We start from the raw sequence: 13,514 nt of genomic DNA on the forward strand, positions 1-13,514 counted from the left end.
TTTGTTACGTGGTAAGTATCATCCTAGATACTCCATCTTGGGGTGTTCGTCTTTGTGCAGTGAACCAGCTAGCAAGTTCTAGAAGATTTTTTTTGGCTTTTTGGTTTATTTTTTGTTCTGTTTTTTTTCTTTTGCCCTTCAATGAGTCCTACTGGTGCATGTTATAAGGGGAGGGGAAATGCAACTTTATTGCCTTAGGGCTGCAGTAATCAATTATTTTCTTCCTGATAAAAACTTCAGCATTTACTTGAGATATTTTTATGAGATCACTAAGTTTTATTTTGGTTGTTCTCTTTATTGGCACATCTGCTAAATTTTCATAGCGTTGTTGAAAAGCTTAGTGAAAGAAATTTTTAGTTTAATTGCCATGTTGTTGCTGTGCTTTTTAAAGTTCACTTCTGAAATACCATATGCTTTTAACAAGCAATTTAATGATAAAAAGTCCTATCGTACATCAGTGTTCTTGGTCACTTTTGCTCCAACATTACTGATGTTGGCAAGCATATATATTGCTTGGTAAATCTGTGGAAGTTTTTTTCTGTTCTATTTTTTTCCACCCCCCTGCAAAGAAGTGATTACAAACTGTGAAATACCACTCTTGTGGCTTAAAATACCTGTACTATGGATGAAGTTATGAGGAAAAAAAAAGAATAAATCAAACAAGTCTTTCAGTAAAGGTTATTTTAAACAAACATTTGTTGTGTAATTGGCTTATCAGGATTATTATACATAAAGTATTTTTCCTTTTGTATTTAGTATGCTGGCAATATTTTAAGCACTAATGGTCTGTAATTCTTAACAGTAATTCTGTTAAGAATTGTTAGTTAGGCTAAACTGTAGCGTAGGTTCAAAGTACTTCGTACTTTAAAACTTTAAATGCCAATATTGAGCAATAGTAATCTCACAAAAAGGATTCAAGTTAGTAAAGTCCTTTGAATTCTTTTTAAGATTGAATGAAAATTTTTTTTAGAACTGTCCTGCTAATTGAAGCTGTATTGATACAGACTGATACTTTATGTAGATGGCTTCCCTTTTCACCTTTTAAAACTCATTTCTAGAAATATTATCTAAACCAAAGTTTGTTGTAATTTTTATTCAATAATGAGATTTTTCTGATCCGTTAAAGTAATGAAAGCTCTTCAGTTCATGTAGTTGTATTCCGCATTTAACAATGCATTGTAAATGTGTCTCAAATTGAAAATTATTTTTCCTTTAGTAGAGAAGTCTATAGAGGAATGCTAAAAAAAAAAGGACTTTGTATATTTGTAAAAAGACAGAAAGCTTGAACAAATAAGAACCTGGATATCAGATTACTTTTAGTAGTATTTGATATTTCTCCTGTAAATCAGCACTTACTGGGTTTACTACATTGAGGAAAATAGTTCAAGATTTTTGTTACACAGTTACATGGTTGCAGTTTGTATTGATGCTTCAATTTTTGAGCTTTTTTAATTCATATTTTGATTATATTCAGTTGATTCTCCTCCCTGCATTTGTATTGCCTATAGCAGATGTAATTTTTAGTTTTGTAGTCTTCAACAGTGGGGAGATATGGAGGATACTTGCTTTTGGAGAAGGGAAAAATCGCCTGTTTCTAAATGGAATTCTCTGAAGGTAGTATCCTCCATTGATCCATAGGTGTTGGTGATTTAGTAGGTGTAGGTAAAAGGGTATGAGTGAGAGATCAAAAACTTCACACATGCGCTAATAGGGCTTATAGAAGGGAATATAAAACTTTTTAGACCTTGCTAGTCAGCTCCTGAGGGAACTTGCAGCAGGCGACACAACCCAAGATAGGGGATCTAAGGAGGATACTACCTTCAAAGAACTCTAGTTAGAGGTAAGTGATTTTCCATTACTTTCTAATAAGAGAGAATGGATGTACAAGCTTTAAGTAAGGTTAATTTGTAGAAGCCACATAAAGTGTATTATCCCACTGTTCGACATTGTGTACTACCAAAAAAATGTAGATACCTGAAATGTTGCATTTACCTATAAATACATATGTATTACTTCTAAATACATGGGAACATTGAAGAACTGGGAAGGATAATGTTATGCTTTTTAAATTTCCTAATACAAACTAATTCTGAAATTCTTCGGTATGTTTTTAAGGTTTGCATTTTGAAATTTTTTTCCAATGCCCCACTCCATCCCCCAAGTTCATGTAGTAAAACTATATAGCTACAAACTCATTAGGGCAGCTCAGGGGCACTGAGATCTTGTCAGTACATGTATCTCAAGATAGTTTCTGAAAAAAATGTGTTGTTGAAGGGCATGGTTTAAAAAAACCTGAGTCAGTGTTTTCTTGAGGTTGGTTGAAATACAGACATAAAAATGTATGGTTTATTTCAGGGAGGTAAATGGGAGCAGCAATTCACATACCGGTTTTTTGTAGGTACTAGTATCTTTTGTATAGATGCCTGAATTTAACAGCATTACACATAAACAAAAAAGATTTTTCTGACTACAAAACATAAAAATTTTGCAAGATGAAGAACAGCTGAGAGAAGAGTATATGCAATGGGGAACTAGCTGGCATGCTGAAATTATGTTACTGAAAAACAGTGGAAATTACTTTGTAATGGCATAAGACTTGTAGTACAAGTATTCTGGAGATGTAGCAGGTACAGTTCTGTTTTGTTAAGTGTTGTTAGTTTCCACTATCTTTTGTATGTTAGCTTTTCTTTTGAGGGTGTAAGTATGCATAAAAGTAGAGCATTTTTTGCCAGAAATCAGTTTGGACTTCTGTGTGAACTTTGTGGTGTCATTGCCAAACTTAAACTGTTGAAGGTAGCTAGAATGTGGATGATGTGATATTTACTTTTAAACTAGATTGGTAATAACAAGGTCTTGTATTTTTAGTTGAGCATATTCTTTGGACATGGGAAAACTAAATGAGCTCTGAACATCTGAGATGGCAATTAGTTTCTATTTTTTTCCAAGAACAGTTTTGCCTAATTGCTATTTATTGTGTAACTCTTCATAAGGGTTCTACTTCTCCTGGTCACAGGTTTTACAAATTTACACATTTACAAATGCTTGCAGTAAGATACCTGTTAAACTACTGACTATATCATAATGCATTTTTGTGGAGGAGCGTGTGTCCGAAGTGCCTGTCTTTAACCAGACAAAAGTTAGTTTGAACTGTTTGTTACGGCATTTTAGTATGCTAAATTTTATAAATCTCATGATCAGAACATTAAAAACTGGCTGGAGAAGGCTCTGGACAGTGTGCTTTAAGTTGGACCCGCTTTGAGCAGAGTGTTAGGATCAGATGATCTCCAGAAGTCTCTTTCAGCCTATATTGTTCTTTTGATTCTGTGAACTGTAAAAAAGTTTAAATAGCCTTTGTCATACTAATCTATTGCTTGATCATTTATAGTGTATTTTGAAGTGTGTTGGGAATGTTGGAAATGCTTAGTAGCTCTAAGGCTATATAATAGTTACCTTTTTGAAGATAACTTCAAAGGTAATGCTTACTCTAAAAGTACAGTTGCACAGAAATGGGGCATGTCATGTGATAGGTTGTGCAGCATAGAAGCTTTGTCACTGGTTTTGCTGAGTAAACTGTTAGAGTAGAAAATGGTGAACTGCATTAGAATAGGAATTGTATTAAGAAACATCCTAATCAGCAGAACTAACTTTGGTGTAAAGATTATGTAGGAGAAAACTGGAGGAGACAAATGGGTAAACCTGAGGAACAGTGATGTTCCTTATACAGGGATTGAAAAACACATGGATATTCATATAGCTCGAAAATAATGGAGTACTCATGACCTTTAATCAGGTTTTTCAAAGCACAGCTCACTCTGTGTGGTAAGCAGTGAAACCACAACAGTAATGTAATAATACTTCATTCAGTTTCTGGGAGTCTGAAGGATCATTGCTTTTTTCCATATATAAAAATTTATCTAAGTTTCCTTGTTAAATTGCACATCACGTGAGTCTACGTAAGCATTACGTAATCATTTATGTCCCATCATTCCTATATTCCCATTTGTTCATGTTGATGCATGAATCGCAACTTTTTTCTTACACTTGAAATATATTTTTATTGCCTTAACTGGCCATTATGTGATGTTTTCTGTGTTGGTTATTAACTTTTTTGCTTTCATTTAAATAGTTCTGATTATTAATTCCTTAACTAGTTTACAGAACAGTCAAAATGCAGTAATCCATTTCTTGCCTTTTCTTTTTAAGCAGAGTTATAACTTAGTCTTTTTTCTTATATTTTAGAATAAGATCCTCAGTTTTTAGTGTATAATCCTACTAAACAGTAGCTACTTGTTGCCCTTGAGTAAAAAGAACTCAGCCTCTGTAGTGTTTAGGAAGTAAATACGTAGACAGCAGTTCAGTTCAGGCCTCTAAAGTGTTCTCACATGTCTATGGAGTGTTTCTGTCTAAGAGCTGTGATTTCAGGGCTGTTCAAATTCTGGCTGAATCCAGAAACAGTGAGGTGACTGCCTGCAATGTACAGTTCTATTCAGTTTGGCATATTTTTCATTTATGAGTAGTCACCTGGAATACAGTCATTTTTTAGAGTCCTTTTTCCTAAAACAGCAACAAAGCTTTTGTAAAACATTTGTTTTATTATGGTTCTTGCTGCTTCCCTGAGTTCTCAGAAAGGGAGAAGAGAAGAATTGGAGGCTTTTTGAAGAACTAGACATATCTTTGATTTCCTCCCAAAGTGTGACTTATCAAACCATGTTGTTTAAATAGTAATCTGAAGTTCTGTGGCAGCCATATGACAATTGATGAGTTTACTCTGCCCAGTTAAGCCCCTTCTTTTTCAGACTTCAGGGAACAGCTACAGTCCCTCATAAGAGATGATGATTTTAAAATAATTTTCTGTTGGTATTCTTTACTTTAAGCTGAATGTTTAAATATGCAAGTTGTATTTGTTTTCACCTCCACAGGTGAACAGAGAACTTCTGGGTTCCACTTGGAGTTCAGATACCCAGAGCCTATTGGCTTGCAAGCTGACTGGGTTAAAGGTTTCCACTGTTAAAATCTCTGGGAAAAATTCTTGACTGAACCCATCTCAATATTCTTGGTGAATTTTGTTTGAATAAGTTTTCTCTCAAGTATATATGATTTATGTGCAATATCGTTGTTGCAAATTATGTTGGGGGAAGACTAATGATTGGTTTGGTTGTATTTTGAATATTGTTTGCTGTGGAGAGGAGCAAAGTAGAAATCATTAAACTCCTGGATTTGAGCATTAGTGACAGAACAGGCAGGTGTCATGGGACAAAATTCCACTTTTGGTCAGTTGCCTTTACACTAGGAAGTTAGTCCTGTCTTTACCAGAGATGGCCATACCTGATTCTCACCCCTTTCGGAGTGAAGCTCAAATATTCTCCGTCTGTCCTTTCCTCACCTTTCACTTGAAAGTAGTATCTTCAAATGTAGTTTCCTAAGTCCCTTTGCAGAATGGCACTAAGGCTGTCTTCAGGCAGGGTACTGAGAGGAATTGAGTAACATTTTTTTCTGCCACCTCCCCACCCCCATGCCAGTAATTATTGGGTGGTATCTGTTGGGGAAAAACTGCTCCTGAGATGCAAAACCATCTCAAAAATCTGGGAGAACTGGGTCAAAGCAAGGTTAAAAATTAAGCTTGTTTTCACAGCAGTTGACTGAACAGACATGACTAAATGTGATGTGCAAGATAACAGGAGTAAATGTCATTTTATATTGTATGTTTATTAAAACAAAGACAATTTGGATTCATCAAATACTGAATGAAATACAGTTAGCAGTAATTGTGGTTTGACTGTTTAACCTTGGGCTGGGTAGAAAGGTTGGTTTCTCTTCATAGTTTCCGGACTCTGTGTCTGTATCAAAGTTCATGTCAATCAAATATTGGTTGTAGATTTAGTGTTTGCAATTTCATTGTAAATTTATCATTCTGATTTATACCTACAGAATAAACATTCTTTAAAAATCAGGTACCATTTTTTTGTTACTAGGAAGAAGCACTGCATGCTTTCATTCAGCCTGAGATTCTTGATGGCCCCAATCAGTATTTTTGTGAACGATGTAAGAAGAAATGTGATGCAAGGAAGGTAAAGACTGTCCAAATCATTTGTGAAAATCACTTTTGGTAAATAGCAATCCTGACAATGGTAGCATAATCTTGTCTTTGCTTTGTTTAGGGTCTGCGGTTCTTGCATTTTCCATATCTGTTGACATTACAGTTGAAGAGATTTGACTTTGATTATACCACTATGCACAGAATTAAACTCAATGATCGTATGACTTTTCCTGAGGAGTTAGACATGAGTGTCTTCATTGATGTTGAAGATGAGGTAAAATATTTGGTTTCAGAGAATAGTCTTTAACTTTTGTGAAATTTTTCATTAATAAAATTAAAATGTTGGTCTAATAAACCCATTTTAACAACAATTCATCTACATAAATTATTCTTCAGCCATGGCAATGTTTTAATTTGAAGTTTTTAAACTTGTCCATGTGGATTTTCGATGTATTGAAAAGGAAGCAAGTCACTGTAGGGTTTCCATGCTTCCATAAAGAAGCTGTTTCTGATTTCTTGTGTCTTCACACAAGTGATTTAAAAGCACAAGTCTCAGGGCTTCTACATATACTGCAAATCCAGAAAGAAAGATACTTCTTGAATTTGTGTCTGAATCTGTTTTGGTCACGAGAGGTGATGTAAAGTTTTGAAACTGAATGCTGAAGTTAGTCCAGAAAACATTAAAGTAATTCCTTCCCTCTGACTCACAATGTTGTGTATGCTCTAGAAATGAGAATTTTAAAATTTTATTTTTCACTTCCATCTCTTTTGGCTTTTAACTCTTCAGGTTTTGGCCAAAATTCATGTGGTGTAATTACATTCGCCGAAAAGTATTTAATGTGCCTTCTGCATTAAAGGCTCAATTTATTCCTCTAATTGCATTCCTGAAAACATTATGTCACTTTGCTAGCTTGTAGTGGTATAAGAGAAATACAGCATTGATACACATATGGAGAGGCTTTTCTCACTCTATACAAACCTTTGTTTTATGAAGTATGCCATTTAAGCAATTTGATACCTCTCAAAGTGTTTCTGGGGGGGCTAAATTAGAATGAAGATTGATCTGAGAGAATAGAACTTGAGACAAAATTAACAACTGTCAGAAAATCCAAAGAATTATCCAGAGGAAAGAGGATCAGGTAAGAGATGGATATACTGACTTGTACTAAATGAACAGCATTCATAGTGTTGTTGACATCATGCTTTTAAGCTAATAGAACACTAATCAGTCTTAGTGTAATACCTTGATGCTGTCCAGTGAGTTGAAATGGAATAAAATCTTTGACTGCGGATGAAAATATTTCCAGCCAAATCAGTTCCGATTAACGGGGTCATGTTACAATAGGATTTGTTATCTGATATTAGACTTCTGGGTATCTAATTGAATTAACTAGTAAACTGAATGGGCTAGTAACAGATATAATCTTGTCAAGTATGAAACCAGGTAATTACCATTCAGTTGCACGCAAGACCAGAAACTATTGATCTAAGAGGTGGACTGAAGACAGTTACTAACAGAAACAAGTCTGTTCTCAATGCTGAATTGCAGATGTCTCTAGGATTTTGAGTTTCATTGTTTAGCAGATAGGAATTTTTTCATTTCACAAATTTATTGTTATTTCTTGTTCTGTGTAACTTTAAGTGTCTTATTAGTATGTATGTCTTATTTTTAAGAAGTCTCCTCAGACTGAGAGTTGCACTGATAGTGGAGCTGAAAATGAAGGCAGTTGTCACAGTGATCAGATGAGCAATGATTTTTCTAATGATGATGGAGTTGATGAAGGAATCTGCCTTGAAAGCAACAGTGCAGCAGAAAGAATTTCTAAAGCTGGCAGTGAAAAGGTATGTTGAAAAAAATGTTGTACTGGGTCTGATAGGGATGGAGTCAATTTTCTTCATAGCCGCCTGTAAGGTGCTGGTTTGGATTTGTCACTAAAACGGTGCTGATAGCTCACCGGCGCGTTAACTCTTGCTGAACAGTGTTGCATAGCACCAAGGCTTCCTCTAGTTCTCATTCTGCCCCTGTAATGAGTAGAGCTAGGGGTGGACAGGAGGCTGGAAGGGGATACATGGCTGGGATGACTGACCTGAATTGACCAGAGGGATATCCATGCCACTTTCCCTGCCATGTAATGTCATGCTCAGTGGTAAAAACTGCAGGCTTTCCAAAGTAGCTGTTGCTCAGAGACTGGCTGGGCATTGGTCTGCTGGTGGGAGGTGGTGAGTAGTGCCTTTGCATCATTGTGTAACTTCCCCCCCGCCCCCCCACTTCCTTCACTTATTAAACTGTCATCTCCAGCCACAAATTTTGTCACTTCTGTTCTTGTGATTCTCTCCATCCCACTCAAGGGGAGGAGTGAGTGGTGGGGTGGGTGCTTCGTTGCTGGCCAGGGTCAACGCACTACAAATGTAAATAATAAAAATATAATTAATTCTGTTATTGGGGGTGGGGTGAGGAGGTGGGAGTGTGTGTTTTTATTCAAATTCCAAAAATTGACACTACAGCAAGTGAAAGCATGCAACTGATTTGGAGGTCACTTCGCAGCTTGTCAGACTGAAAATTCCCAGATAACTTGTTTTGGCAGCAGACACTCAAATTGAAGACTGTTTTGTCGTGAGCAGTGTTTTTCCTTGAGGCCAGCTGTCAAAGGACTACCAGCTTTGGCTGCAAAAGCTTCTTGCAGCCTAGTAGAAGATTGGAAAGTTTTGATCAGTCTTTGCCATCCATTTCTTGTCCTTATGAAAAGAGTCATATAGATGAGGCCATGTTAAATATTCATTCAGTCATCTTGAGTTAATATAAAGGATTTGAGCAGCAAGTCAGTCTGGCATAGCAGTTATCCTTCTGTGGGACATAAAGATTAGCAATGATCTTAGAGTAACCTGATTCAGTTTTCTTGCCAATGCAAAATTCATCGAAAATCTTGAGTTTTATGGTCATGTCTGATGTGTACTTCATGTGTCATTATTCAGTGAACTCATCTAAAACTTGGCTAATAGCTTTTAATCAGACTTGTTAGGAAGCTGGCTGTAACTGTTACTTTCATAAATATATAAAGGTTGACTTGCATTTTAATCTGCATATCTGTCCCTGTTTGCATTTACCTTAAATCATTTGGGAGGGTTTTTTGAGAAATGTTCTGAATACTGTCCATCTTAACTGGAAAAAAGAAAGAAATTAATATATAGTCACTTGACTGGGACAGGGACAGAATGTTGTAAGGTATCTGTAATGCAAGTGTTAAGTCCTAGTATTGACAGTAGCTTTGGCCAGTTAATTCATACAACTTGTTCTCAAGGCAAAGTAGCTGTCAAGCTCTGTTAGGTTTTTGGTTTGGATATCTTAATGCATGCAGTAAGTGCTAAGAATTTACAGTGCATTTCCTCTATATAATCTGAAAATGTTCTTGTAACACTTATATGAGTCAGTATTGTTCAGTTTCATTTTTTAATGTATACACAACACTAAAGGTGTGTCCTTAGTAACCTTAATTTCCATCCCTTTATCTATGAAAAGAAAGGTTTATGACCCCAGACTGAGTGATGCGAGAGAAATTAATGCAAAGTGGTGATAAGCATTGAATGGCGTGTTGCTGGTTTGCAATATATGTTAAGGGACAAAATGCAATCTTAAAGAATGCAGAGAAAGGTGATAGCAAATAACTTTGTAGCTATGGACAAGTTGGTCGTTACTTTTGTTTCTTGTGTGGAGATACGTTTAATAGGTGTGTAGCTAAGAACTGACAAATTCAGAGCTTGTACAGAAAAGTACTAACAGTAATGTATTAAGCCAGTTCAAAAATGTTTCCATAATTTTTAAGTCATTTGGTCTTTTCTCTCTCTCATCCCAGCAGTGAAAAGGGAAATTTTGCTTTACTTCTATTACATGCTCTTGTATAATGTTCAGTATATCAGAGCTGATTTTGTTTGGTGTCTATTGCAGTAACACATTTCTGTTATACAGATCTGTTTTGTAATGTACAAGTATTTATATATTTGGGTTTGTGTAATTGTTTTAAAACTTTTTAAAAAATGATAATTTGGTTACATTTTCTTAATATATATCACACCTTTATCTTGTCTTTTCTTGTCTCTTCAGAGTTCTTTATTGTATGAGCTCTTTTCTGTTATGGTTCATTCTGGAAGTGCTGCTGGTGGCCATTATTATGCCTGTATAAAATCTTTTAGTGATGACCAGTGGTACAGCTTTAATGATCAGCATGTTAGCAAGGTAAAAACAGTATATTTAGTTATCTTGTGTACCTACAGATGAATCAATACGTTTGTATTTTGCATGTGATTCTTCACTTAGATATAACGAATCTGGTTTCATGTGCAGGTATTTGAAGCCTTTACTTTGTTTCATCTTCTCTTCCTAATGCCCTGCCATATACATATGTTTCACTCATTAGCTTAACTGATTTCTAGGTTGTTTTATTTATTTATGCATGCATTTTTGTGCCTTGGTGGGGAGGAGTGTTTCTTCTTGATGGTGAGTGGGGGGATGGTTCATAAAGAAGCCTTTATTCGTGTGCAGACCAGGCTGGATTTAGAATTTTGCCTTCTATACATGTTGCTTAGAGAAGTGTATTTGTAGATCCATTACAATCCAGATTGTGCTGTTAAACCTGTCCCAATGCATTTCAGGTGTTACATGTATCCATAAACATAATTGCAATAATCAAGGACCTGGGTATTGTTCTTCTAAGAAATTTCTACTTTAAAAGAAAATATTTGTTTACATTCATTGTAAAATGAAGAGGCAGATCACTTTGAAACAGGTTTTTTTACAGTCAGCAAATAAACAGAAATATCTTTAAAAATTAGAATGATTACTACTGTGTGTTAATTATGTAATGCCATTTTTCCTAATGAGAATAAATGCGTCTCGATTAGCACAAGTTTCTCAAATCATCTTTAAATTGATTTTTCTGTTAGATAACTCAGGAAGATATTAAGAAAACATATGGTGGATCTTCTGGAAGCAGAGGCTATTATTCCAGTGCTTTTGCTAGGTTAGTAGTGTTGGAATACTACTTTTCTTTCTGGTGGTGTTTTAATGTAATCAGATGAATGTACTTAATGTGTTAGTTTAAAATTAATAGTAGATGCTTCAAATAGTTATAAAAACTACCCTGACTGCTGTTTCAGATTATTAAAATTTATGATACTTACTTTTGAAAATCCTTTTTGGTTAGTGTATTGTTAAGATATATATGGCGTAGCTCCTTACTGAAAACAAAACAAAACGTTTGAAGTCAGTATTGTCCTCCTATCTGATAAATTCGGATGACTATTCTTTTTTCCACCAGCTCCACAAATGCGTACATGCTGATATATAGATTGAAAGATCCAATGAGAAATGCAAGTAAGTATGTTTTGCAGTTCTTATCTAGCAAGATTCTGTTGTAGAATAAAGAGATATTTTACATGTGATGAGTACTAATTCTTGTGAGGGTGGTGGTATTGGTATTTTTAGGGTAAACTAAAGTAAATTTCATATACTTTATAACCAGCCCTTATTGTTTGTGTTTCAGTTAGGAGGTGAGGCAATATACTATAAGTTATATAGTCAGAAACAAATCTTGCATTTCAAAGTCTTTTATTCCCCTTTGTAGCCCACCAGATGGTAATATGTCCAGTGGAGAAGGGAATAAAAGATCTTTGAAAATAACATTTTGTTTCTTACTTTGCTGCTGTAAATATTTTAGGAGGGAGATGAATAATTGTCTGCTTCCTTTAACTGTGTTGTGGGTAAAATTTTTAATTCCACCATGAGAAACTGAGGATGACTATTAGCAAGAATAAGGAAAGAAATGAGCAGTGCAAGGATGTGTAAAACAAGCTTTAATGTTTTTTGAAATACAAACTAAAAAACCCAAATTTTATTTTTTAAAAAATCCTGACATTAATAAAAATAGACTTGCAACTACTTCTATATTAGTTTATTCTAGAAAGTGTTTTATGATACTTGTAATCTTATTTCAACATCCTAATAAATACAAACTACATTTATTTTTATCAGCAATTTGTTTCATCATACACAGAGTCCTTTCAGACATGTTCTATTTTTCTACTGTTTTCTTTTACTTTTCTACTGTTTTCTCCATTAAGTTGAACAATGGTGTTTTCTTTGAGGAAATAGGGAGGGGAAAAACTAGGTCTCACAAAATTACTTTTGCTGGCTTCTCTTTGTTTCTGAGAATTCATGATACAGGCCACAATGCAGTTATAAAAATATGTTACTTAGTTTTAAAGTAACAGTATCTGAAGTAGATGCTTTATATAGTTCTGAAATGCATTCAACACAAGAAGGATACTGTTAAAACAAAGCCTTTTAATCAACAAATTGTAAAAAGTAGTAAGTCTTAAGAGCAACAAAAAATCATATTGTTTCAATACTTGAATGAGTGAAACAATATTGTTCATTCTGAACAAGAAGTGATTGTAAATTTTATGATGTTTAAGAATAAACAGCAGCCATAAACAGTCTGTGGGTCAAGAACTGTCTTTGGAAATAGATTTTCCTTAAGTGCTATGATTGTTAATTCCTCAACAAGCAAATAAAGAAACTGAATCTGCTATTTCGGGTTTCTTGAACATGCCAAACCCATTTTTAAATCTGAAAATTTATTTGCCTGATTCTTTGCAATAGGAGTGGCACCAGGTTTGGAAGATAAGTGCATTTGCAAAAGTTGGGTTTTTTAGACTTGATGAAGTATTGCACATATTCTGGTTTTGTTTCTCTTTATGAAACAAAATCTCATGAAGTACACTGATTTGTATTAAGTGCAATATTTATCACAGTATAGATGATATCTTGTGACTTTTATTATCAGCTAATTCACTTTCTAGACCAGAATTTACATTTATTATAAAAACAGGCTCAAGTGCAGTCATCAGTCTTAGTGTATTTCTTTACACCAGCAAAGCTTCCCTTGCTGATACTGGAATATTAATCTTGTGCTAACAGCATTTTCTTGCGTTGCTGATGTATAATTAGGGGGAATAAAAGACTGACTTTGGTTTCATTTGGTTTCAAGTGTGAAAAAGAGAGCAGAACATGCTATAGTGGGAAATTTGGGTGGAGAAGAGAGCGGGAAGAAGGCAAGAAAGATGACTCTTAAACATACCCATAATTTCTAAGATGTTACCCACTGTGGAAAAATCTTTGAACAATGTTTTTTAAAACTGTTGCTTTGTTTTTACTGGCAGAGTTTCTTGAGGCACAAGAGTATCCAGAGCATATTAAACAATTGGTACAGAAAGAAAGAGAACTGGAAGAACAAGAAAAGAGGCAACGTGAAATTGAGCGCAACACTTGCAAGGTTAGCATTTCTGCTGAGTAAAGTAACAATACATTTCGAGAAAGAAATGTTTCTACAGTAAATAGTAATTTTTTACTACAATTCAAGGCCTCTTTTGTCCTAAGTGTATTTGTATTAATAATTCTTTAAAACTAATTGTACACCTTTTG

The 13,514-nt window shown here is 34.8% G+C and overlaps 1 protein-coding gene across 4 annotated transcripts in view; it reads left to right on the forward strand.

Moving 5' to 3' along the window:
* The window catches only part of USP47 (ubiquitin specific peptidase 47), a 54,145-nt gene that overhangs the window by 23,963 nt on the left and 16,668 nt on the right, over window positions 1-13,514 (forward strand). For 3 of the 4 annotated variants that reach the window (XM_074884905.1, XM_074884904.1, XM_074884902.1), the window contains 7 exons: window positions 5,973-6,068; window positions 6,159-6,311; window positions 7,712-7,879; window positions 10,137-10,268; window positions 10,976-11,052; window positions 11,350-11,405; window positions 13,253-13,365. In XM_074884905.1, the coding sequence (XP_074741006.1) occupies window positions 5,973-6,068; window positions 6,159-6,311; window positions 7,712-7,879; window positions 10,137-10,268; window positions 10,976-11,052; window positions 11,350-11,405; window positions 13,253-13,365 (795 nt within the window). The remainder of the gene's footprint in view (window positions 1-5,972; window positions 6,069-6,158; window positions 6,312-7,711; window positions 7,880-10,136; window positions 10,269-10,975; window positions 11,053-11,349; window positions 11,406-13,252; window positions 13,366-13,514) is intronic. The other variant, XM_074884903.1, reaches the window with a different exon arrangement.

Source organism: Strix uralensis, chromosome 15, assembly GCF_047716275.1.
Source record: "Strix uralensis isolate ZFMK-TIS-50842 chromosome 15, bStrUra1, whole genome shotgun sequence".
NCBI classification, from domain to species: domain Eukaryota; kingdom Metazoa; phylum Chordata; class Aves; order Strigiformes; family Strigidae; genus Strix; species Strix uralensis.